The sequence below is a fragment of the Erinaceus europaeus genome, chromosome 2, assembly GCF_950295315.1.
Source record: "Erinaceus europaeus chromosome 2, mEriEur2.1, whole genome shotgun sequence".
NCBI lineage: Eukaryota > Metazoa > Chordata > Mammalia > Eulipotyphla > Erinaceidae > Erinaceus > Erinaceus europaeus.
In genome coordinates this window covers 45584406-45607520 of record NC_080163.1, presented here as the reverse complement: position 1 = coordinate 45607520, position 23115 = coordinate 45584406, and the positions used below count along the sequence as shown (strand labels likewise).

The following is a 23115-nucleotide window of genomic DNA, read 5'->3' as shown; positions in this document are numbered from 1 at the left end:
CAGTCCCCAGCACCACCATAAGCTGGAGCTGAGCAGTGCTCTGGTCAAAAGAACATTCTATGTATAGAATTATGTCATTAGCAAACATAATTTTGTTATTTTTTCTATTTTTGTTGATTTTTATATTTTTTCTTGCCTAATTGCTTTAAGAAAGACCCAGATCAATGGTGATAGCAGTGCTGAAATTAGATGTTTTTGATTTATTCCTGATATTAAAGGGAAAGGCTTTTTAAAATTTCTTTATTGGGGAATTAATGTTTTACATTTGACAGTAAATACAATAGTTTGTACATGCATAACATTTTCCAGTTTTCCATATAACAATACAACCCCCACTAGGTCCTCTGTCATCCTTCTTGGATCTGTATTCTCCCCACCCACCCACCCCAGAGTCTTTTACTTTGGTGCAATTCCAGCTCAGGTTCTACTTGTGTTTTCTTTTCTGATTAAAGGAAAAGTTTTAAGTCACTACTGAATATGTTAACTGTGGCCACTAATGTCCTTTATCTGGCTAAAGAAATTCCATTCTATTTTGAGTATGCTTGATGTTTTTATTACAAAAGGTTTTTGGTTTGTTTTTAATATTTAATTAGCTAATTAATTTGATGGGACAGAGGGAAATTGAGAGGGAAGTGGGATAGAGAGGAATAAGGAGAGAGAGAGAGAGAAAAACCATGAGAGAGGGGCCAGGCGGTGGCACACCTGGTTAAGCACACATACTACAGTGCACAAGGACGCAGGTTCAAGCCCCTGGTCCCTACCCGCAGGAGGAAAACTTCATGAGTGGTGAAGCAGTGCTGCAGCTGTCTCTCTCTCTCTCTCTCCCTTTGTATCTCCCCCTCCTCTCTCAATTTCTCTCTGTCTCTATCCAATCCAATAATAAATAATGTTTTTTATTTAAAGATTTTGTAAATATTTATTTGTTCCCTTTTGTTGCCCTTGTTTTATTGTTATAGTTGTTGTTATTGATGTCTTTGTTGTTGGATAGGACAGAGAGAAGTGGAGAGAGGAGGGGAATACAGAGAGGGGGAGATAAAGATAAGACACCTGCAGACCTGCGTCGCTGCTTGTGAAGCGACTCCCCTGCAGGTGGGGAGCGGGGGCTCAAACTGGGATCCTTATGCGGGTCTTTGCACTTTGCGCCACATACGCTTAACCCGCTGCGCTACCGCCCGACTCCCAATAAATGTTTTAACTGTATTTTTTGTATTCTTTTTTTAATTTTTAATTTTTTATATTGATTTATTTATTTTTCCCTTTTGTTGCCCTTGTTTTTTTATTGTTGTTGTAGTTATTGTTGTTGTTGTTATTGATGTCGTCGTTGTTAGACAAGACAGAGAGAAATGGAGAGAGGCGGGTAAGACAGAGAGGGGAAGAGAAAGATAGACATCTGTAGACCTGCTTCATCAAAGATAGACACCTGTAGACCTGCTTCACCATTTGTCAAGCAACTCCCCTACAGATAGGAAGCCGGGGACTCTAACCGGCTCCTTAAGCCGGGCCTTGCGCTTTGAGTCACGTGTGCTTAACCCCCTGCGCTACCACCTGACTCCCTAAATTATGTTTGTTTTTTTTAAAAATTGTGTTTATTAATGAGAAAGATAGGAGGAGAGAAAGAAAGAACCAGACAGCACCCTGGTACATGTACTGCGGGGGATTGAACTCAGGACTTCATGCTTGATAGTCTAGTGCCTTAGCCACTGCGCCACCTCCCAGACCACTAAATAATGTTTTTTAAAAGAGGGAGTTTAAAAAAAAAATTATTTATTCCCTTTTGTTGCCCTTGTTTTATTGTTGTGGTTATTATTATTGTTGTTGTTGATGTAGTTGTTGTTGGATAGTACAGAGAGAAATGGAGAGAGAAGACAGAGAGGGGGAGAGAAAGATAGACACCTGCAGGCCTACTTCACCGCTTGTGAAGTGACTCCTCTGCAGGTGGGGAGCTGGAGGCTCCAACTGAGAACATTGTGCGGTTCTTGCACTTCGAGCCAAGTGAGCCTAACCCGCTGCGCTACCGCCCGACTCCCACTTTTTTTTTTAAATAGCATATCTGGCCTTTCTTGCCAGTGGAATTTCCCTTGGAATTTCCAGAGTGTTAAGAATCTCTGTAATGGTCCAAAAGGATGACAAAGGACCTAGTGAGGGTTGTATTGAAAACTGAGAATTATTATGCATGTACATGCTATTGTATTTACTGTGAAATGTAAAACATTAATCCCCCAATAAAGAAATTAAAAATAAAAAATAATAATAATATCTGTTATGCTATTAGGTGAGTTTTGGGTTCCTAGGTAACTTCATTTAGGAGTTTGCTTGCCAGGTAAACTGACCTTGTGATTATAGAACTAGATTTAGATTTAGTATTTTCCTACATAAGAAAATCTCAGTTAAAAACTCTGGACAGTGAGGTTGCAGGAGTTTTCTGGTGGGTCCACGTTTTCATGTGTCAGAAGCTGTCACACTCCACACCACATGGACAGGAGCTCCTGCCCGGAGAACCCTTATAGACATTGCCTTCTGTGCAAATCCATCTTCATATTTTCATCTCTCATAATAAAAAAGCAATTAGAAAAAGAGTACTTTCCCAGGTTCTGTGAGCTGTCCTAAGAATATCTGAACCCAGGGAGTCGGGCAGTAGCACAGTGGGTTAAGTGCACGTGGTGCAAAGTGCAAGGACTGGCATAAGGATCCAGGTTCCAGCCCCAGCTCCCCACCTGCAGGGAAGTCACTTCACAAGTGGTGAAGCAGGTCTGCAGGTGTCTTTCTCTCCTCTCTCTGTCTTCTCCTCTCTCCATTTCTCTCTGTCCTATCCAACAACGATGACATCAATAACAACAACAATAATAACTACAATAAAACAAAGGCAACAAAAGTGAATAAATAAATAAATAAATAGAATACCTGAACTTCAGGGATGGGCATGGAACTCACTGAGAACCCCGTCTGAAATAAGAGTTGGTGTCATGTCAAGGATCTTGTATTTTAACTTGTGGGGTCTGATACTAACTTCAGTAATCAGCACTATGATTGGTGATTTTTTTTTTTTTTTTAAGATAGAGGCAGAGAAGGGGCTGAGTGGCAGTGCACTTGCTTAAGTGCATGAATTACCAAGCACAAGAACTCAGTATTCAAGCTCTTGCTCCTTACCTTCAGTGGAGAAGCTTCACGAGTGGTGAAACAAGTACTGCAGGGCTCTCTCTCTTTTTTTACATTTATTTATTTATTTAAAAAAAGATGTATTTATTGGGAAAGATAGGAGGAGAGAGAGAAAGAACCAGGCATTGTTCTGGAACATGTGCTGCTGGGGATTGAACTTGGGACCTCATGCTTGAGAGTTCAGTGCTTTATTCACTGTTCCATCTCCTGGAATATATATATATATATTTGGATAGAGACAGAGAAATAGAGAGTGGAGAGGGAGATAGAGAGGGAGATAGAGAGGGAGACAGCTGCAGACCTGCTTCACCACTTTTGAAATTTCCTCCCTGTAGGTGGGGACCAGGGGCTTGAACTTGGGTCCTTGCACATTGTAATGTGAGCACTTAACTAGGCACACCACTGCCTGGCCCCTCTCTCTGTCTCTATCTTCCCCCTCCCCTTTCAATCTCTCTCTATGCTATGAAATAAATGTTTAAAAATGCCTCTGGGAGTGATGTATTCATTATTGTGCAGGTATTGAGCCCCTAATGATAATCCTAGTGGCAATTAAAAATAAAAAAGATAAGGAGTCGAGTGGTAGCGCTGCGGGTTAAGCACACATGGCGCAAAGCGAAAGGACCAGCATAAGGATTCGGGTTCGAGCCCCTGGTTACCCACCTGCAGGGGCGTCGCTTCACAAGCGGTGAAGCAGGTCTCTCTTTCTCTCCCCTTCTCTGTCTTTCCCTCTTCTCTCCATTTCTCTGTCTTATCCAACAACGACGACATCATCAACAACAACAACAATAATAACTACAACAACAATAAAACAAGGGCAACAAAAGGGAATAAATAAATATTTTTAAAAAATAAAAAGATAGAGGCAGAGAGTCAGAGAGAACATGAAAGAGACTACAGCACTGAGGCTTCCTTCAATGCTGTGGGGGCTGGGCTTGAATCTGGGTTGCAAAGATGGCAAAGCAGAGCACTATTCAAGTGAGGTATTTTGCTGGCCTAGAATTGCGTTGAATTGTAGGATACCCAGTTGGTGTCAAAGTGACCTGGTATTAGAAACAATAAATACAATGCTTTCCTGAGTAAGATCTAGAGAATTATGGCATCTACAAGAATTGTGAGAATACCTGAAAGTAAATAGAGTAAGGGGTTGGGAACCCCTGAACTTGAGAATATCATACCCATTTCTTTAATTTACTTACTTACTTACTTAAAAAAAAACAAACCATTTTTTATATTTATTTTTTCTTTTGTTCTCCTTGTTGGCTTTTATTGTTGTTGTAGTTATTATTGTTGTTGTTACTGATGTCATTGTTGTTGGGTAGGACAGAGAAATGGAGAGAGGAGGGGAAGACGGAGATGGAGAGAGAAAGATAGACACCTGTAGACCTGCTTCACTGCTTGTGAACCAACTCCCCTGCAGGTGGGGCTTGAACTGGGATCTTTCCGCCAGTCCTTGCGCTTTGCGCAGCGTGCACTTAACCTGCTGGGCTACCGCCCAACTCCCTACTTACTTATTTTTAATAAGATAGATAAGTGATCTGGGAGGTGGCTCAGGGGATAAAGCATTGGACCCTCAAGCATGAGGTCCCAAGTTCACTACCCAGCAGCACGTGTACCACCAGAGTAACGTCTGGTTCTTTCTTTCTATCCTTCTATCTTTCTCATTAATAAATAAATAAAATCGGGGGCGTGCGGTAGGTGGGGGGGGGTAAGTGCATGTGGCGCGAAGCGCAAAGATGGGCAAAAGGAAATCTGGTTCCAGTCCCCCCCCCACCTGTAAGCGATGAAGCAGGTCTGCAGGTGTCTATCTTTCTCTCCCCGTCTTCCCATTCTCTCTTGATTTCTCTCTGTCCTATCCAACAACGACAGCAATAACAACAATAATATTAACAACAGCAACGATAAACAACAAGGGTAACAAAAGGGAAAACAAAAGGGGGAAAATAGCCTCCAGGAGCAGTGGATTCATAGTGCAGGCACTGAGCCCCAGCCAGAAATAACCCTGGGAGCAATAAATAAATAAATAAATAAATAAATAAATAAAATCTAAAAAAAGAGAGAGAGAGACAGAAAGAGACCAAAGTACTGCTGAGCTCTATCTTATGATGGTTGCTGTTGGCTGGGATTTGAATCTGGGGCCCTGTAGCCTCAGACATGAACGTCATTTGCATAACTACTATACTGTCTCCCTAGCCAGGCTGTCAAACCCATTTCTAAAGGAAGGGAAGTCTTGTGATTTTCTGAGAACTGTGATAGGAAGCACAAGGACTGGCGCAAGGATCATGATTCTAGCCACAGGCTCCGCGCCTGCAGGGGAGTCGCTTGTGGTGAAGCAGGTCTGTTTTTCTCTCCCCTTCTCTGTCTTCCCCTCCTCTCTTCATTTCTCTCTGTCCTAGCCAACAACAGCAATGGCAACAATAACAACAACAATGGCAACAAAATGGGGAAAATGGCCTCCAGGAGCAGTGGATTCGTAGTGCAGGCACCGAGCCCAGCAATAACCCTGGAGGCAAAAATAAACAAATAGTAAAATTGTAAGAAGAGCCAAAGTTCTTCGTAAAATAATGGAAAATGTTCCAAAATTAACTGTGGTACTAGTCACACAGATGGGCAAACATACTAAAAACAACAGAAATATGACTTTTGAATGAATGTATTATATATGAATCATATCTCAACAGAGCTGCTTTTATAAGTATGGTTAGCTTTTGTAAATAAATACTGAAATGAGTATGGATGGAATAACAATGTCTGGGAACTGCTTCAAAAGAATCCACTGGGAGTAGGGATGGGAACAGAAGTAAGACTAGGCATAATTGTTGACAGTCACTGAAGCTAGGTGCCTGAAGCTTCATTACACTATTCCCACAGCTATGTATGTTTGGCATTTTTCAGAAGAGGAAATGAATCCTGTATAATGTTCTGAGTCCCTGAGAAAGAAGAGACTGTCACCTCCCTTGTTATGTTATTATTTAGATGCCTTACTCAGGGCATACATATCAGAGACTTGAATTATTGAGGGGAATCTGAGAAGCCTGGAGGCCAGGGAGTGTGGGCTGGCAGTAAGCACAGGTGCTGGCTTGGGCCAGGGTAGCTCAGCTCCCTCAGATCTCCCTGGAAACCCACAGGCCATGTTCACTGTGGTGGTGGAAGTAGAGCAGGGGAGAGGATTAGGTAGGAAGCCCTGTGCATTCATTGTCAGAGGCAGTGTGGCCTAGGAGGGCCTCTTGGGAGGTCAGAATTCCCATGTAAAGGCTGAAGACAACACTCAGGAGTCTTGGGAGCTGTTTGCCTAATGAGAGTTGATATACTATTCCCTGTTTCAGGTCCAGACGCCTGCCACCCCAACCTTCTTCTGGAGGGGTCTCAGAGCATGCGTCTACTTCCTCCTGGGACTCTGGAGACTCAGGTAAAGGTGGGGTGTGAGGAGTGCGGGTGATGGCAGGGTAGGATGGAGGGGAGCTGCTGACCCAGCCTGCCCACAGGAACAGAGCTTCACCTTTGACAGAGTCCTGGGTGCTGAGGCTGCTCAGGTAGGGTGATTGTGGGATGATGGGACAAGGCTGGGAGTCCCTGGGCCCCTGGGTCCTAGGGGCCTCCTGACTCCATTGCTCAGAACAGCCTGGAGACAGGGGTGTGCCTGTGTTCCCTGTAGGAGGCAGAGAAGGAGATGCTCACACAGGTCCAGTCCATACTGGGCTTCGTGGGCCAAGGGTACAGTGTAGCCCTGCTGCTTCAGGGTCGGGAAAAAGAAGCTCCCTGGCTTGTGCCTCAGGTGAGTCCCAGAGGAACAACCAGTTGTATAGCTCATATTGCCTCCTCCAGGAAGCCTCTGAGAACCTTCCCTTCTCCATCTTGTTGGGCTAGGTGCCCCTCATCTAGCACCCCAGGACTCCTCTCTTTCTTTCTTTCTTTCTTTCTTTCTTTCTTTCTTTCTTTCTTTCTTTCTTTCTTTCTTTCTTTCCTTCCTTCCTTCCTTCCTTTCTTTCCATCCTTTCTCTTTCTCTCTTTCTTCTTGCCTTCCTCTCTGTCTGTCTCTCTCTCTCTCTCTCTTTCTTTCTTCTTGCCTCCAGGATTATTGCTGTGGCTGGCACTAAGTATCCACTGCTCCAGGTGGCTTTTCTAGATAGGACAGAGAGAAATTGAGAGAGAGGGAGATAGAGAGAAGGATAGCTACTTCACTACTTGTGAAGCATCCTCCCTCTAAGTGGGGGGTGGGGGCTTGAACTCAGATCTTGTGTGGGCCCTTGTGCTTAATGCTATGTGAGCTTAATTGGGTGTGTCACCACCCAGCCCCACACCCCAGGATATTTTGTCAGGATCAGTTTCTGCAGCTAGTGGGATGTCTGGTTAAGTGGGAGATGAGCTAGTGGGGTGAGGTCTTGGGCAAAGATCAGTTATCCAGGGTGCTCTGCTTTTCACTATTCTTGCTAACATTGGGCTGTTGGAAAAGTCATGACACATTTTTGCTTAGGAAAACAAAGGAAATATGGCATGACTTTTCCAGCAGCCCAAGAGTAGGGATGATGCAGTCAGGGAAATAGTTCAACTGGTAGAGCATCAGACTTTCCATATCTAAGGTTTCCGATCCCTAGTGCCTCCTGTGCCAAAGTAGTATTCTGGCTTGTCCATTTCTGTCTCCTGTGAAAGTCTCTCATATGTAATAAATAAATCAAATCTTTGAGTATTAGTAAAATAATATACATGAATAATTTGCTTTAGGGGCTTTGGAAAACCAAAATAGCTGCCTCAGAAGTTTGTAATAGGCCCCTGCCCTAACAAACAGCTCACTTGTCTGGCTCGCTGTGATCCCTATTGGGGTTATTTCTATCCTAGACACCTTGACTACAGCCATTGAGCACAGGGCCAGACAGACTCTGAAAATACTGAAGGGTAGATTGATTATCTTTCTTTCCCTCTTTTTGTCTCTTTATTTTTAAAATTAATTACTTAGCTAATTAATTACTTTGGATAGAGAGTGAAACTGAGAGGGAAGTAGGAGATAGAAAGAGAGAGAAAGTACCTAAAGAACTATTTCATCACCCATGAAACTCCCCACCTGCAGGTGGCAACTGAGGGCTTGAACCTGGCTTTGTGTGCACTGTAATGTATGTGTTTAACCAGGTGCACAAACTCCCAGCCCTTCATATTAACCCTTCCTCAATCCCCATGGAACCCCTTTCTCCACTTTAGCTGCTGCAGATGCTGTTTGAGGAAGCCTTGCCCCAGACGGGCTCTGATCCTGTGCTTAGTACTCTGAGCCTGGTGCAGGTGAGCTGGGGTGAATGGGGCAGGCAGCGGGAGATGGAGGTGAGACCTGGGGGGTGCTGTAGAAATAGCCTGAGACTTACAGGCATCTGGAGGGTCTGAGTCTATCCCCATTTTGGGGGGCTGACCTTCCTGGGGATTCCTTTTTCCTTCCCAGAATGGCTGGATTTTGGTCTCCTGCTTAGTTCCCAGGGCCACAGTGGGAGGCTCATGTGAGGTGGAGGCTGGGGAAAGACTGAGTGTGTAACAGTGCTGTGTACATGTGATTTCAGCTCAGTCCCAGTGGGAGGACACAGGACCTGCTTTTTCCAGGAGCGGAGAACTTGTTAGTGCTGGATGTGGCCCCTCTGGGTTTGTGAGTTTTGGGGGCCCATTGGGGTTTGAGAATGATTATCTTAAGGCAGGGCTGGCAGGGTTCCTGCCCACTGTCACCACAGTGGAAGCCAACACTGAGGGTGGGGTCATGCTCACAGGACCTGGGTTTGTTCCCTTGTTTTCTGTACCCCAACCCCTCTCATCCCATCCATTTATCCTTATTGAGCCCTATCTCATGTGGGTGTTCGGAGCATCTAACTGAGCAGAATTTTAGTTTCTCCAGCTGTAAAATGGGGGTATCCCAATTATCCCATTTTCCACATAGGGCAGATGACAGGAAGAAAAATAATGTCATGTACTGTGCCAAAGCAAAGGACTCTGGGGAAAGAAAGTAGGAATGAGACTGGAGGCCTGGTGATTGATGGTGGAAGGGGACCTAAGTTGGGGGTAAGAGTAGTTTGCAAACACCTATCATGGGGAGATAAGAAAGTATACTATCCTGTAGGGGGAAAGTAAAAAAAAAAAGAAAGAAAGTATACTAGTGTGTCAATAACTGTACTGTAATTTATTAACCTCCCAATAAAATGATAACATAAATAAAAAGAAAAAAATAAGGAGCTTTTAGTAATACACTGAGATTGATGCCCTAGTGATGATGTGTTTTTCTTTCTTCCTTTCTTACCATAGCACTGCTTAGCTCAGATTTATGGTGATGCTGGGGATTAAACTTGTGATCTGAGTGCCTCAGGCTTGGGAGTCTGTTTGCATACAGTTATGCTATCTCCTCATCCCTTTCTCTCTGGTTTTGGAGGTACTGGGGATCTGGCCCTAGGAATGATGTCCACAAGGTCTCAGGACAACTATGGGCTCCCCAGGCAGAGGTTCTGGAGGACTGTCCAGATCCTGGTGTTTGGGAACCGAGTTCTGCTTCCCCCTCCTCCAGGGTGGTGAAAGGTGTGCATGAAGTGGAGGTGCCTGACTCAAAAGCTGCCTCAGAGCTGTATTTGCAGGCCACAGTGGGCGAAGGCAGGTGAAGGTAGAAAGAGATCTTCCACTCACCCACCCCTTCCTCTAAGCACATGGCTGAACCTAACCTCTCCTCCACAGAGACTGTTCCCTTCTCACTCTTACCATGTCCTGCCCAGGACCTGACTCTCCTCAGGGGCCTGGACCCCAAAGCATGTGGCGAGGGGTCTTGAGGATCCTTCAGCTCCCAGGAGCATTGTAAGTCTGACAGGTCTTCTGACTGCTGGGGGTGAGTGGGTTGGGGTGGGGGTACAGAGACCCAGAGTATCATCATTATCCTCTCCTCAGTTCTATGGTCAGGGCACACCAGAGTCCCGGCTAAGACCCTTTGTGGGCAGGTGATATTGTAAAAGGCACTTGGGTAGAGAACTAATGGAAGTATTAAATAAAAATAAATAGATCTAGTCACTTAAAAATTTTTTGCATTTATTTATTTATGAGAGATAGAACTAGAATTTTACTCTGGTCCATGCAATACTGGAGATCAAATTTGGGATCCTTATGCCAAATTTGCTTACCAATCTGGCATTTTAGTCACTGTACCACTTCCTAGGCCTTGCTAGCTACTGTTTTAGGTGTGCTGGTGGAGTAGTAGTGGTGTGGCTTTTATTTTATTCTTTCTTTTTTTAAAAAGTATTTTATTTATTTATTAATGAAAATAGGAGAGAAAGAATAAGACATCTCTCTGGTACATGTGCTGCTGGGGATTGAACTCAGGACCTCATGCTTGAGAGTCTAGTTCCTTAGCCACTGCATCACCTCCCAGACCACATTTTTTATTTATTTTTATTTTTTATTTTTTTTACATTTTTTATTTCTTTACCAGAGAGCACTGCTCAGCTCTGGCTTACAGTGGTGAGGGGCACTGAACCTTGGACCCCAAAGCCTCAGGCAGAGAGTCTGTTTACATAGCCATTATGCTATCTACTCCCCTACCCCCCTACTTTTACAAATAATGTCCTCCAGCACATCTGAGTTTTCAGATTTTTCATCTTTCTACTCCATATGAAGTCATATTTATCTTTTATATCTACTATAGAATGTCTAATAAATATTTGTGTCATTTTAGTGTAGGGGCTATGCTCATCTTCTCTGTATTTCTCCGACTTTACTGCATGTGTTGCCAAAGCTCACACTGTTTTTTTTTTTTTTTTTGCCTCCAGGTTTATTGCTGGGGCCCAATGCCTGCATTACAAATCCACTGCTCCTGGTGGCCATCTTTTTTTCCATTGTTGTTGTTGCTGTTATTGTTGTTGGTATTGCTGCTGTTGTTGTTGGATAGGACAGAGGGAAATTGAGAGAGGCGGGGAAGACAGAGAGGGGAGAGAAAGATAAGACACCTGCAGACCTGCATTACTGCTTGTGAAGTGACTCCCCTGCAGGTGGGGAGCCAGGGGCTTGAACCAGGATCCTTGAGCAGGTCCTTGTGCTTTGTACTATGTGCTCTTAACCAGGTACACTATGGCCCGGTCCCTGCTAGCACTATTTTATATTTCATTTTTTAAAATTTATGTTTTATTCTTTTATTGTCACCAGGGTTATCACTGGGGTTCAGAGTCAGCACCATGAATACACCGCTCTGGGAAGGCAGCCATTTTTTCCCTTTTTTTCCTTCTATTTTTTCATTGTATAGGACAGAGAGAAATTGAGAGGGGAGGGGGAAACAGAGAGGGAGACAGAGAGACTCCTGCAGCCCTGCTTCACCACTTGTGAAGCTTTCTGCTTGCAGGTGGGGACTAGGGGCTTGAATAGGGTGGTCTGGGAGGTAGCACAGTGGACCAGAGTGATGTCTGTTTTTTTCTCTCTCTCCTCTTAACTTTCTAATAAATAAAATCTTTTAAAAAATTTAAAAAATATATAAAAAACAGGAAGTCGGGTAATGGTGAACATGAGTAAGCACATATTACCATGCTCAAGGAAGGAACCTAAACATTCAGACACCAGACTGGCATCTGGGAAGGTAGCTCAGTGGGTATAGTGAAGGAATTGCAAGCATGAGGTTCAGAGTTTGGTGCCAAGCTGATGCTTTAATCTTTCTCATTAATAAGGAAACAGATGTTTATTTATTTATTTTATTCTTTGCCAGAGCTCTGCTTAAGGGATTGAACTTGGACTTTGGAGCTTTAGATATGAGTCTCTTTGCATAACCATTATGCTATCTATCCCTGCCCAAGAAACAGATTTTTTTTTTTAACTGAAAACAAAAGTGGGCCAGGCAGGGTCACAGCTGGTTAAACACTCACTTCACAGTGCGCAAGGACCCAGATTCAAGCCCTTGGTTCTCACCTACAGAGGAAAAGCTTCACGAGTGGTGAAGTAGGGCTGCAGGTGTCTCTCTCTCTTCTTCTCTATTTGTATCTTCCCTCTCAATTTCTCTCTGTCTCTATGCAATTATAAATAAATAAAAACATAAAAAAAATTTAAAACGGGGTCCAGGGTTGATAGCATAGTGGTTAAACAATGAGACTCCCATGCCTGAGACTCCAAATTCTCAGGTTCAATCTCCTGTGCCACCATAAGTCAGAGCTGATCAATACTCTGGTAAAAAAAAATAATAATTAATTTAAAAACTTGAAAACAAAACAAAAAAACCCTCCCTTAAGCTTAAACACTTAAAACAAAAAGACAGGGGAGAGCAGGGGTAGATAGCATAATGGTTAAGTAAACAGACTCTCATGCCTGAGGTGCTAAAGTCCCAGGTTCAGTTCACAGCACCACTATAAATCATAGTTGAGCAGTGCTCTGGTAAAAAACAAAAAAAAACCAGGGGAGATATAATAACGGCTATCCAAAAAGATTCTTATTCCTGGAAGTCGGACAGTAGCGCAGTGGGTTAAGCGCAAGACCTGCATAAGGATCCCGTTTTGAGCCCTTGGCTCCCTACCTGCAGGGGAGTCGTTTCACAGGCGGTGAAGCAGGTCTGCAGGTGTCTATCTTTCTCTCCCCCTCTCTGTCTTCCCTTCCTCTCTCCATTTCTCTCTGTACTATCTAACAACGATGATATCAGTAACAACAATAATAATAACTACAACAACAATAAAAAACAAGGGCAACAAAAGGGAAAAAAAATCTTATTTCTGAGGCTCTGAAGTCCCAGGTTCAACTCCCAGCACTACTATAAGACAATAAGCCAGAGGCTGAGCAGTGCTCTGGTAAAAGAAAAGAAAAAAGAAGAAAGAAAAGAAAAAAAAATCACAATTTCTTTGGAACAAGATCTGTTTTGCTTTCTCTAGAACTAGGTACCCTCACCAGATGTGGGGGCTGTTGTCTTCAATACAACCTCTGTGGGCAGGAAACTGAGAATAAGATATAAATTAAAACCACAAGGCTCTCCAATTACATTTAATAAAAATTGCCTTTTTGGGGGTCGGGCGGTGGCGCAGTGGGTTAAGTGCACGTGGCGCAAAGCGCAAGGACCGGCGTAAGGATCCCGGTTCGAGCCCCCGGCTCCCTACCTGCAGGGGAGTCACTTCACAGGCGGTGAAGCAGGTCTGCAGGTGTCTATCTTTCTCTCCCCCACTCTGTCTTCCCCTCCTCTCTCCATTTCTCTCTGTCCTATCCAACAACGAATAGCGTCAACAAGGGCAATAATAATAACCACAACGAGGCTACAACAACAAGGGCAACAAAAGGGGGAAAAATGGCCTCCGGTAGAGGTGGATTCATGGTGCAGGCACCGAGCCCAGCAATAACCCTGGAGGAAAAAAAAAATTGCCTTTTTCCTGGTCAAGCATGAACTAAAAGACTTTGACTAATGAGCCCACCTTGGAGACAGAAGGAGATAGCCCACCTTCTAGAGCACCCACCTTGCTATGTGCAGGGCCCCTGGGTTCAAGTCCCAGCACCACATGGGAGTACCATAGCACTGGGGGTGGGAGGTTGCCTAACTCATACTCTTCTGTTTTTGCTAATACCAGTGTACTTTAAAACAAATTTTACAGATTTTTAAATATTCATTTATTTATTGCCCTTTTGTTGCCCTTATGCTTTTATTGTTGTAGTTATTGTTGTTATTGCTGTTGTTGATGTTATTGGATAGGACAGAGAGAAATGGAGACACCTGCAGACCTGTTTCACTGCCTGTGAAGCTAGTCCCCTGCAAGTGGGGAGCCGGGGGCTCGAACCAGGATCCTTACACCTGTCCTTGTGCTTTGCGCCACATGTGCCAGCGCCCGACTCCCACCAGTGTACTTTTAAATTAGGTTGTCTTGGGTGGGAGTAGATAACACAGTGGTTATACAAAGAGACTCATGCCTGAGGCTTTGGAGTCCCAGGTTCAATCCCCTGCACCACCATAAACTAGAACTGAACAGTGCTCTGGTAAAAAAAAAGGGAAAAAAAGACTTGTATACTTAAGGTCTTAAATTCCTGCATCAGCATTGCTCTGATTTTCTTTCTTGTCAATAAATAAATATCTATTTAAATATTTAAATATAATAATACAATAGGAAGCTTCATGAGTGCAGAGCATTGCTGCCAGTGTTAGTCTCTCTCCTCTTTGGTGTAAGCTCTTTCTGGAAAAACAAAAAGGCAAGTACTGAGCCACAGTGATGATAACCCTGGTAGTGGTGGTTGTCATCATCATCTACACATCTACAGAGTTGTCAGTCTGTTTGCTGATGTACAAAACCAGCAGGAAGTGTAATAATCCACCTATTCATCAGTGTGCTTTTGGCTGATTCTTTGACCATTCACCGGTGGGCATTACCCTTCCACCTCCCTCTCCCTGGCAGAGACTGCCCCCTGCTACAAGTCTTGGCTGGTGAAGCTACTGGTGAGGAGGTGGAGGGTTCTCTGCCCTGGATTATCTCGTGGCTTCTTGAAGGAAATAACTACAGTGGTCTACTTCTTCGCCTTGACGCTCCAGGTAGCCTAAGGAGGAGGGATGGGGTTCTTTGGGAATTTTTGCAATCTGGCCTCAGGACTGCCCTAGCCTCTCACCTGAACAGTATATCCCTAAACCCTGCACAGAGAGAGTGTATCCTCTGGATTTAGAAAGGTGGCAGGGTAGAGCAGGGCAGCTAAAGTCTGGAGAGGCAACCTCTCATTCTTCAGCTTCAATAGCTTACCAAGCAAACATTTTTACACTGAATCTTGAATCTTACTATTACTCCATGGGGCAGATCTCATTTACAGATGAGGAAAGGAAGATGACATTTACAGATAACAAAGGGCAAAGCCAGTGAAATGATGGTATTTACTTATCTTCACACTCACTAAAAATCCTCTAACTGTGAATTACTGTCATGGATCTGGGGACAATCTACTGGTTCAGGTGAAACATGAATGACCATGAATTGACTGATGACTGTTGAAGTTGGTTGAAAAGTAAATCTAGGGAGCCAGGCAGTAGCACAGCGGGTTAAGCGCACATGGCGCAAAGCACAAGGACTGGCATAAGGATCTCGGTTCAAGCCCCTGGCTCCCCACCTGCAAGGGAGTCATTTCACAGGCGGTGAAGCAGGTCTGCAGGTGTCTGTCTTTCTCTTTCCCCCTCTCTGTCTTCCCCTCCTCTCTCCATTTCTCTCTGTCCTCTCCAACAACGACGACATCAATAACAACAATAATAACTACAACAACAATAAAAAGACAACAAGAGCAACAAAAGGGAAAATAAATAAATAAATAAATATTAAAAAAAAAAAAGAAAGAAAAGTAAATCTATTGGGCTGGGAAGACAGCATAATGGTTATGCAAAGGACTTTCATGCCTGTGGTTTCAAGTTCCCAGGTTCAATCTCCAGCACCACCATAAGCCAGAGCTGAGCAGTGGTCTGGTCTGGTCTTTCTGTATCTATCTTATTAAAGTAAAATAAATAAAATATTAAAGACACACATATATATATTTAACTCATTCACAGTTTGACACAAAGCTATTTTTTAAAAAGTAAATGTATTTCCTATAGTTTATATGTTTTATTTCTTATTTTATTTATTTTTTCCCAGAGCACAGCATAGCTCCTCTCTGGTTTATGGTGGTGTGGGGGATTGGACCTGGGACTTCACAGACTCAGGCATGAAAGTCTTTTTTAAAATTTATTTATTATTGGATAGAGACAAAGAAATTGAGAGAGGAGGGGGAAGTAGAGAGGGAAAGAGACACCCGCAGCCCTACTTCAGTACCATTTGTGAAGCTTTTCCCGCCAGGTGGGGACGAAGGGCTTGAATCCAGGTCCTTGCACATTGTAATAATGTGTGTGCTTAATCAGGTGCACCACCACCTGGTCCCTGAAAGCCTTTTTACATAATCATTGTGCTATCTGTCCCACCCCTTTACATATGTTCTATAACAGAGGCTTGGAAGGTGGCACAGTGGACAAAACAGTGAATTTAGCTGTAAGCCTGTTTAGTGTTGTTTTTGAGGGCATAGGACTTAATGGCAGACAGAACAAATGGAGTTTGAATGTCAGGTCTGCCATTCACCAGGAAGTTGATTGACCTCACTGAGCTTTTGTTTCGTCATTTGGAAAATGTAGAGGGAGGCAGAATAAATATGAGTCCCTGTTATTTATATGAGCTATATATAAATATATAAATATAAATATTTATAAATATATAAATATAAATATATATCATATTTATAAATATGAGTCACTGGTATTTAGTTTGGATTGAAAGAGGCAACCCCAGATGACCCACTCATAGATGGGATTTAAGAAACAAAGAAAGGGAAAAATATAGGGTAAAACTTAATTAGCTATCGTCTATGGCAGCTGATTCAAGGGCTTGAAAAGAGGGAGGTAGGGGGTGTGCGGTGCTGACACTTATCATGGAAAGAAGTGAAACTGTACCTTTGACGACACTCTTATAAATTAATATGCACTAATAAAGTGATTAAGGAAAAAGAAACAATTCATGAGAAGTGTCAGTCCAGGGCCAGCAAGCAGATATAGAAGCTTGATAAGTGTTAGCTTTTTGAGAATATAATTTAAAAAGTTTATCTACTTATTGGATAGAGACAGAGAAATCGAGAGGAAATGGGTGAGAGAGAGAAAGACTGATCTACAGCACTGCTTCATAGCTCGCAAACCTTTCTTTCTGTAGTTGGGGACTGGAGGCTTAAACCCAGGTCCTTGTGCACTGTAACATGTGCACTCAACTGAGTGCACCACTGCCCACCCCCTGAGAATATTAACAAAATGTATGGACCCTCGGTGGTAGTTAGAGTGCTGGGTCTAAAAATATGAGGTCCCAAGTTCAATACCCAGCATCTCATGTACCAGAGTGATGCTCTGATACTCACTCTCTTGTTAACAAATATTTTAAATGTTACAGGCTAAGTGCTTTGGAGTTCAGAGACAGAAGTGATCTCCTGTGAGTCTGTTCTTCCCAGGTAGCTCCCTGAGCTTGCTCCAGGCTGCTCTGTTGGGGGCCATGAGACTGAGGATGCAAGTCAAACAAGTGAGGCCTACCCTGTGGGATGCTGTGGAAGAGGCCCGGGCCCGAAGGCTTGACCTTAACAGTTTGCGTTCATGTCTCTTGGGGGACACCCTGACGGACGGTGATTTAAGCCAGCTGGGTAGGGCATTGCGGGAGCTGCAGGTGAGGATGGGGAGACCTGGAGGTGTTTGGTCCAGCAGTGGCCAGTCCCTACCTTGAAAACTGTCTTCATAGGTGGTGAAAGGCTGGAGCCGGTGCTTCGAAAGCTGGATGCTCAGAGGAGTAAAAGCTGAGGCCGTGGGGCTTCTACAACCACAGGTATATCTTCTCACCTAACCACATGGGAGCCCCATTCCTGTCCACTTTCCTGTGTTTACAGGGCACTAAGATGGGAATTTCCCCTCCTTCATTCATCTACTGATTCTCAAATGTTTATTGCAGACCCACTGTGTGCTGGGTGCAGCCTTGTATAGACCTGCTGGAGAGAAACAGCAGTGCTTAGAAGGGCTTATTAACACTGGGCTCTATCATGCATCTAAATTATTAGTGGCAGATGAGAGAAGGAAGACATCTTGAAGGAAGTTAATTCCTGAAGGAGGTGGCCATAGAGGTGAATGAAAACATCCTAAGCAGAGAAAGTAACAGGCCAAGCCTCAGGGATAACAAGTAAGGGTTTTCTTTCTTGGGGAAGTACAAGCTACTCAATCTGCTGGAGAAGAGAATTTGAAGAAGAGGGTCAGAAGAGGGAGAAAGAGTCAGAGGATAGCACGGAGGACATTGTAAATCTATTGAGATATTTGGACTTTGTCTTGAAGAGAAGCCAGAGAGGTATTTTAGCTTCTCTAAGGGAAGACATTACTCCCATTTCCAGGGGAACAAACTGACTGAGGCTTAGAGAAGAGATACAATTATCTCGGGGTTACTGGGAGTCATTAGAGCCTGACAAGATGCAAAACACTCCCAAGTCCTTTAACTCAATATGGTGCTTTCATCTCTTTAGGATGCATGGTCTCTTGTGCAGAAGAGAGCACAGTAATTTGCCATAGGCGGACTAGAGTTCATGCACAGTCTCTCCTGGTCTTTTCTCTTTTGTAATTACTATTTTTAATATTTATTTTCCCTTTTGTTGCCCTTGTTTTTTATTGCTGTTGTAGTTATTATTATTGTTGTTATTAATGTTGTCATTGATAGGACAGAGAGAAATGGAGAAATGGAGGGGAAGACAGAGAGGGAGAGAGAAAGACACCTGTAGACCTGCTTCACCACCTGTGAAGCAACTCCCCTGCAGGTGGGGAGCCAGGGGCTCGAACCGGAATCCTTGCCGTCCTTGAGCTTCACACCACTTGCACTTAACCCTCTGTGCTACCACCCGACTCCCTCTTTTGTAATTATTTAAACTTGGTTTTTATAGTCCTGGGCCTTAGGAATCAGGCAAATAAGTTACTACTCATTGAACAGCACCTGCATGCTCAGCATTTTCTCTTACTATCACTTTCATTAGCTCCATTTATGCTAATGAAATAATTACCTGCCTGAAGACATGCAACTAAGAAAAGGACTTGGCACCTTGATCTGTTATAACTTATTTATTTATTTACCAGAGCACTGCTCAGTTCTCGATTATGGTGGTGAGGGGGAATCTGTCTGATTTATAAAGGCTTGATTTTAACCTATGTCCTCCTGGGAGGACATGTGGGCACTATCTGCTCCTATTATCTTCTCAGCAGGTAACAGACTCAGCAGTAAGCCACAATCCAGGCCTCCAGGGCGAGCATCAAGGTAGGTGTAGGGTTTGGGGTGGAGATGGTTTTCTTTTCTCTCTCTCTCTCTCTGTGTGTGTGTCTGTCTCTTTCTGTCTTTTTCTACTTTTGAAGTACTTAACTCAATTTTTCTCTGGTGGCAGGAAGAAATGCATCTCTAGGTCCTGGGTGCCATCAAAAGCATCCTCTTGGATACTCTAAGGAAGAGGTAAAACCTTGTGTAATGATTATATGCTACTGGGGTGAGGATAAGGAGTTGTACAAGGGACAGGGGTAATAGCATAATGGTTATGCAAAGAGACTCTCATGCCTGAGGCTCCATAGTCCCAGGTTCAATCCCCTCCCTGCACCACCATAAGCCAGAGCTGAACAGTGCTCTGATAAGAAAAAAAAAAAAAAGTTGCACAGGTGCATATCCTATCCAACATATCTCCTGTGTACTGGGCCCAGTATCAGGGAGATCTATGAGACTTCTGCACATCAAGGACCAGAAGGACTACTAGATTCCTCAGGGAAGGAACTTTCTCTATTGTAAAAGTGGTTGAATTAGAAGTATAGGATCTGTGGTCCAGGAGGTGGCGCAGTGGCTAAGGCACTAGATTCTCAAGCATGAGGTCCTGAGTTCGATCCCCAGAAGTGATGGCTGGTTCTTTCTTTCCTTCTATCTTTCTCATGAATAAATAAATAAATTCTTGAAAGAAAGAAAGAAAGAAAGAAAGAAAGAAAGAAAGAAAGAATAGGATATCTGGGGGCCAGGAGGTGGTACACCAGGTTAAGCACACATAGTACACAAGGATCCTGGTTTGAGTCCCCAGCTCCCTACCTGCAAGGGGAGGTGTTTCTTCACAAGCAGTGAAGCAGTTTTACAGGTGTCTTTTTCTCCCCCTCTCTGTCTTCCCCTCCTCTCTCAATTTCTCTCTGTCCTATCCAATAACAATGGAAAAAAGATGGCCTCCAGGAGCAGTGGATTCATAGAGCAGGCACCAAAAACCAGCAATAATCCTGGAGACAAAATAACAAAGAAGTATGGGATCCTTAGCGTACACACACACACACACACACACACACACACACACACACACACACACCTCTGCCCTGGCCTCTGAGTTTCTATACAGGTTATGGGCTATTGCAAGTTAGTTAGGTTTTAGAGGTAGTTCTAGAAATAGGGAAATAGGCCTGGTAATGAGGTTGTTGGAAAAGCTGGGTCCTGGGTTGCAAAGCTGTGTGTACACATGGGTATCTGACTGAGACTAGAATGATACCTCCTGGATCCAGCAGGCTCCAGATGTGGTCTTGCAGTTCTTCCTGGCCCAGATCCGGAGGCAGAGACTGCGAGAACAGCACCAACTTTTGATTCAAGAGGAAATAAAGCATTTGGAACAGGAGGAGGAGGAGGTAGATAACCAAGTCAAAGATCTGGTGGCTGGAAAAGAGGTGAGGAAGGTCCCATGGCAGGAGGGGAGTTTGAGGTTCCTTCTGTTTGAGCCAGGCTGCTGGGATCCAGTTCAGTCAGTACAGATGGCCATATCCTCTCTCATGGCTCCCACTGCCTTTTGGGACATGGATAAAGGACTTCTTAGTATGAACTGCTGTGATGGGAGAGCCAGGATATTTGGAACAGAGAGACTCAGGGTTCTGATCAGAATAAATCTGACCCAGTTTGGAGGGGACCTCAGAAGATGACACAAAAGTTGAGATTTAAAGGACAAATCAGTCAAGGAATTCACTAGACTCTCAGTTCCACAAGGACTGTTTGTGCTTACCATACAGAAGCACTCACTAAATAACACTGAACAGATTAAGACATAAAACTTTTGTATCTGGGCAGGAGGGAACAAATGTTCTAAGAGAGGGTCATATTGTACAAAGGTCCATAAATGGGCGATAGTTGTGCACAGTCTGGGTACTATGAATTGGTCATCTACCAGGAGCCTTGGGGTGCACACTGTGGAGCAAGGTTGAAGTGACTTAAGTCAAGTCTTTGGACTTGGACTTTGCTCCAAGGGTGATGGCAAACATTGATGGCATGTGTCATTTCAGCCTCTCTCTCGTTATGTACATGTAATGAGACAAGTTAGATCACTTCCCTGATCCACTGTTTCTACATGCATAAGATGGCAACTACCACATGTGGTTGTCATAGTATAAAATGAAGTAACACACATGAAGTAATTAGAACAGAGGCTAACTCACAGGTACACTCAACTGAGTTTTCATTTTCACTGAAGGCCTCTAAGGAGAGGCAGAGATGGTACTGGGAGCAGACAGTGCGGAAACTCCAGTTGGAGGCCCTGCAGGAGGAATGTGATGCTGCCGAGCAGGACCTGGTAGTCCTCTATGACCTGCATGTACTGGCTGCTAGGACACGCCATGTGCTGCAGGTCAGTGGTGAGAGGGCAGGCCATGAACCGGATCCAAGGCTGACTGACTGACAAGCATTTCTGAATCTGGTTGCAGGTGTTCCAAGCCTGGCGGGCACTGTGGGAAGAGCAGGCCATGACCAGAGAGCACCATTACCGTGGCTTACTGGCTGGCGTCCTGCAGGACACATTCAAGTTGGTCACACAAAACCAGGAGTTCCAAGCCCAGAAGCAGAAGTTTCAGCAAAGTACAGACTAGGCTGGGGGATGATCATGCCAATCTCTGCTCTGGGGAGAATTCTAGGAATCAGAAATCAACTTGGGGAATTTTTTGAATCAGCTCTGGCTTATGGTGGTGCAGGGTATTGAACCTGGGATTTTGGAGCCTCAGGTATGAGTATCTTTCTTTTTTTCACCTTCAGGGTTATTGCTGGGGCTCAGTGCCTGCACTATGAACCCACTGCTCCTGGAGGCTATTTTTCCCTTTTTGTTGTCCATCGTTGTTGTTATTGTTATCGTTGTTGTTATTATCGTTGTTGTTGAATAGTACAGAGACAAATTGAGAGAGGATGGGAAGACAGAGAGGGGGAGAGATAGACACCTGCAGACCTGCTTCACCTCTTGTGAAGCAACTCTCCTGCAGGTGTGGAGCCAGGGGCTTGAACTGAGATCCTTACGTCAGTCCTTGTGCTTTGCACCATGTGTACTTAACCTGCCGTGCTACTGCCCAGACCCCATGATTGTCTCTGCATAACCATTATGCTGTCTACCCCTGCTGGGGAATATCCCCCTTTTTTAAATTGTATTTTTTTCTCTTTTAAATAAATTTTATTTATTTTATATTAATGAGAGATACAGAGAGAAAGATTAGAGCACTGCTCAACTCTGACTTATGGTGGTGTTGGAGATTGAACCTGGGGCCTCAGAGCCTCAGGCATTAGTTTTTTGCAGAACCATTGTGCTTTCTCCCCAGCCCCCCTTTTTTGTTAGTGATTTAATAATGATCAATAAGATTGTGGGATAAGAAGGATACAATTTCATACAGTTCTACCACTAGAGTTCCATATTCCATCCCTCCATTGGAAGGTTCCCTATTCTTTATCCCTCTGGGTAACAGATCTGTATATGGACCAAAGAAAGATCTGTATGGGGTGCAGAAGGTGGTATGTCCAGCTTCTACAATTACTTCTCCACTGGACATGGGTATTGACAGGTCAATCCATTCACCCAGCCTGTTTCTATCTTTCCCTAATGGGGTAGGGCTCTGGGGAGGAGGAGGGGTTCCAGGATACATTGGTGAGGTTGTTTGCCCAGGGAAGTCCAGTTGGTGTCACCATAGTACCTGAAACTTGGTGGCTAAAAAGCAGTAAGATAAAAAGCAGAACAAATTGTTTAATAATCAGGAATCTAAAGGTAAGAATAGAACAGATGAGATTTGGGGTCTTCATAATGGAAAAAGCTAGGAAGTCTATTTTAGGTCTATTTCAAGGGGCCCAGGACTTTACTAATTTTTAAAAATTTATTTATTTATTTAATTAATTTATTTATAAAAATGAAATACTGAAAAAAAAAAACATAGGATAAGAGGGGTACAACTCCACCATTTTCACCATCTGTATCCCATCTCCTCCCCTGATAGATTTCCTATTCTTTGTCCCTCTGGGAGTATGGATCATGGGACATTATGGGGTACAGAATGGCTTCTGTAATTGCTTCTCCGCAGAACATGGGTGTTGATAGGTCGATCCATACTCCCAGACTGTCTCTCTCTTTCCCTAGTGAGGCGGGGCTCTGGGGAAGCAGAGCTCCAGGACACATTGGTGGGGCTGTCTGCCCAGGGAAGTCTGTTTG

The 23115-nt window shown here is 43.9% G+C and overlaps 2 protein-coding genes and 1 non-coding gene across 3 annotated transcripts in view; 2 read left to right on the top strand and 1 right to left on the bottom strand.

The window, feature by feature from the left end:
- CD14 (CD14 molecule) overlaps nt 1–23115 on the top strand; it is a 247120-nt gene that overhangs the window by 44892 nt on the left and 179113 nt on the right. The window lies entirely within an intron of this gene.
- On the top strand, nt 6197–21523 carry LOC103108625 (uncharacterized). The gene is made up of 16 exons (XM_060171388.1): nt 6197–6327; nt 6480–6562; nt 6639–6686; nt 6809–6928; nt 8347–8424; nt 8694–8776; nt 9680–9766; nt 9844–9960; nt 14496–14629; nt 17095–17303; nt 17376–17459; nt 18866–18920; nt 19045–19109; nt 20183–20338; nt 21133–21285; nt 21362–21523. The coding sequence occupies exons 1-16, from the start codon at nt 6285–6287 to the stop codon at nt 21521–21523; spliced, it is 1677 nt and encodes a 558-aa protein (XP_060027371.1). The 5' UTR covers nt 6197–6284.
- LOC132537302 (U6 spliceosomal RNA) lies at nt 10792–10898 on the bottom strand. Its single transcript, XR_009548758.1, has one exon. It is a non-coding gene; the product is annotated as a U6 spliceosomal RNA (small nuclear RNA).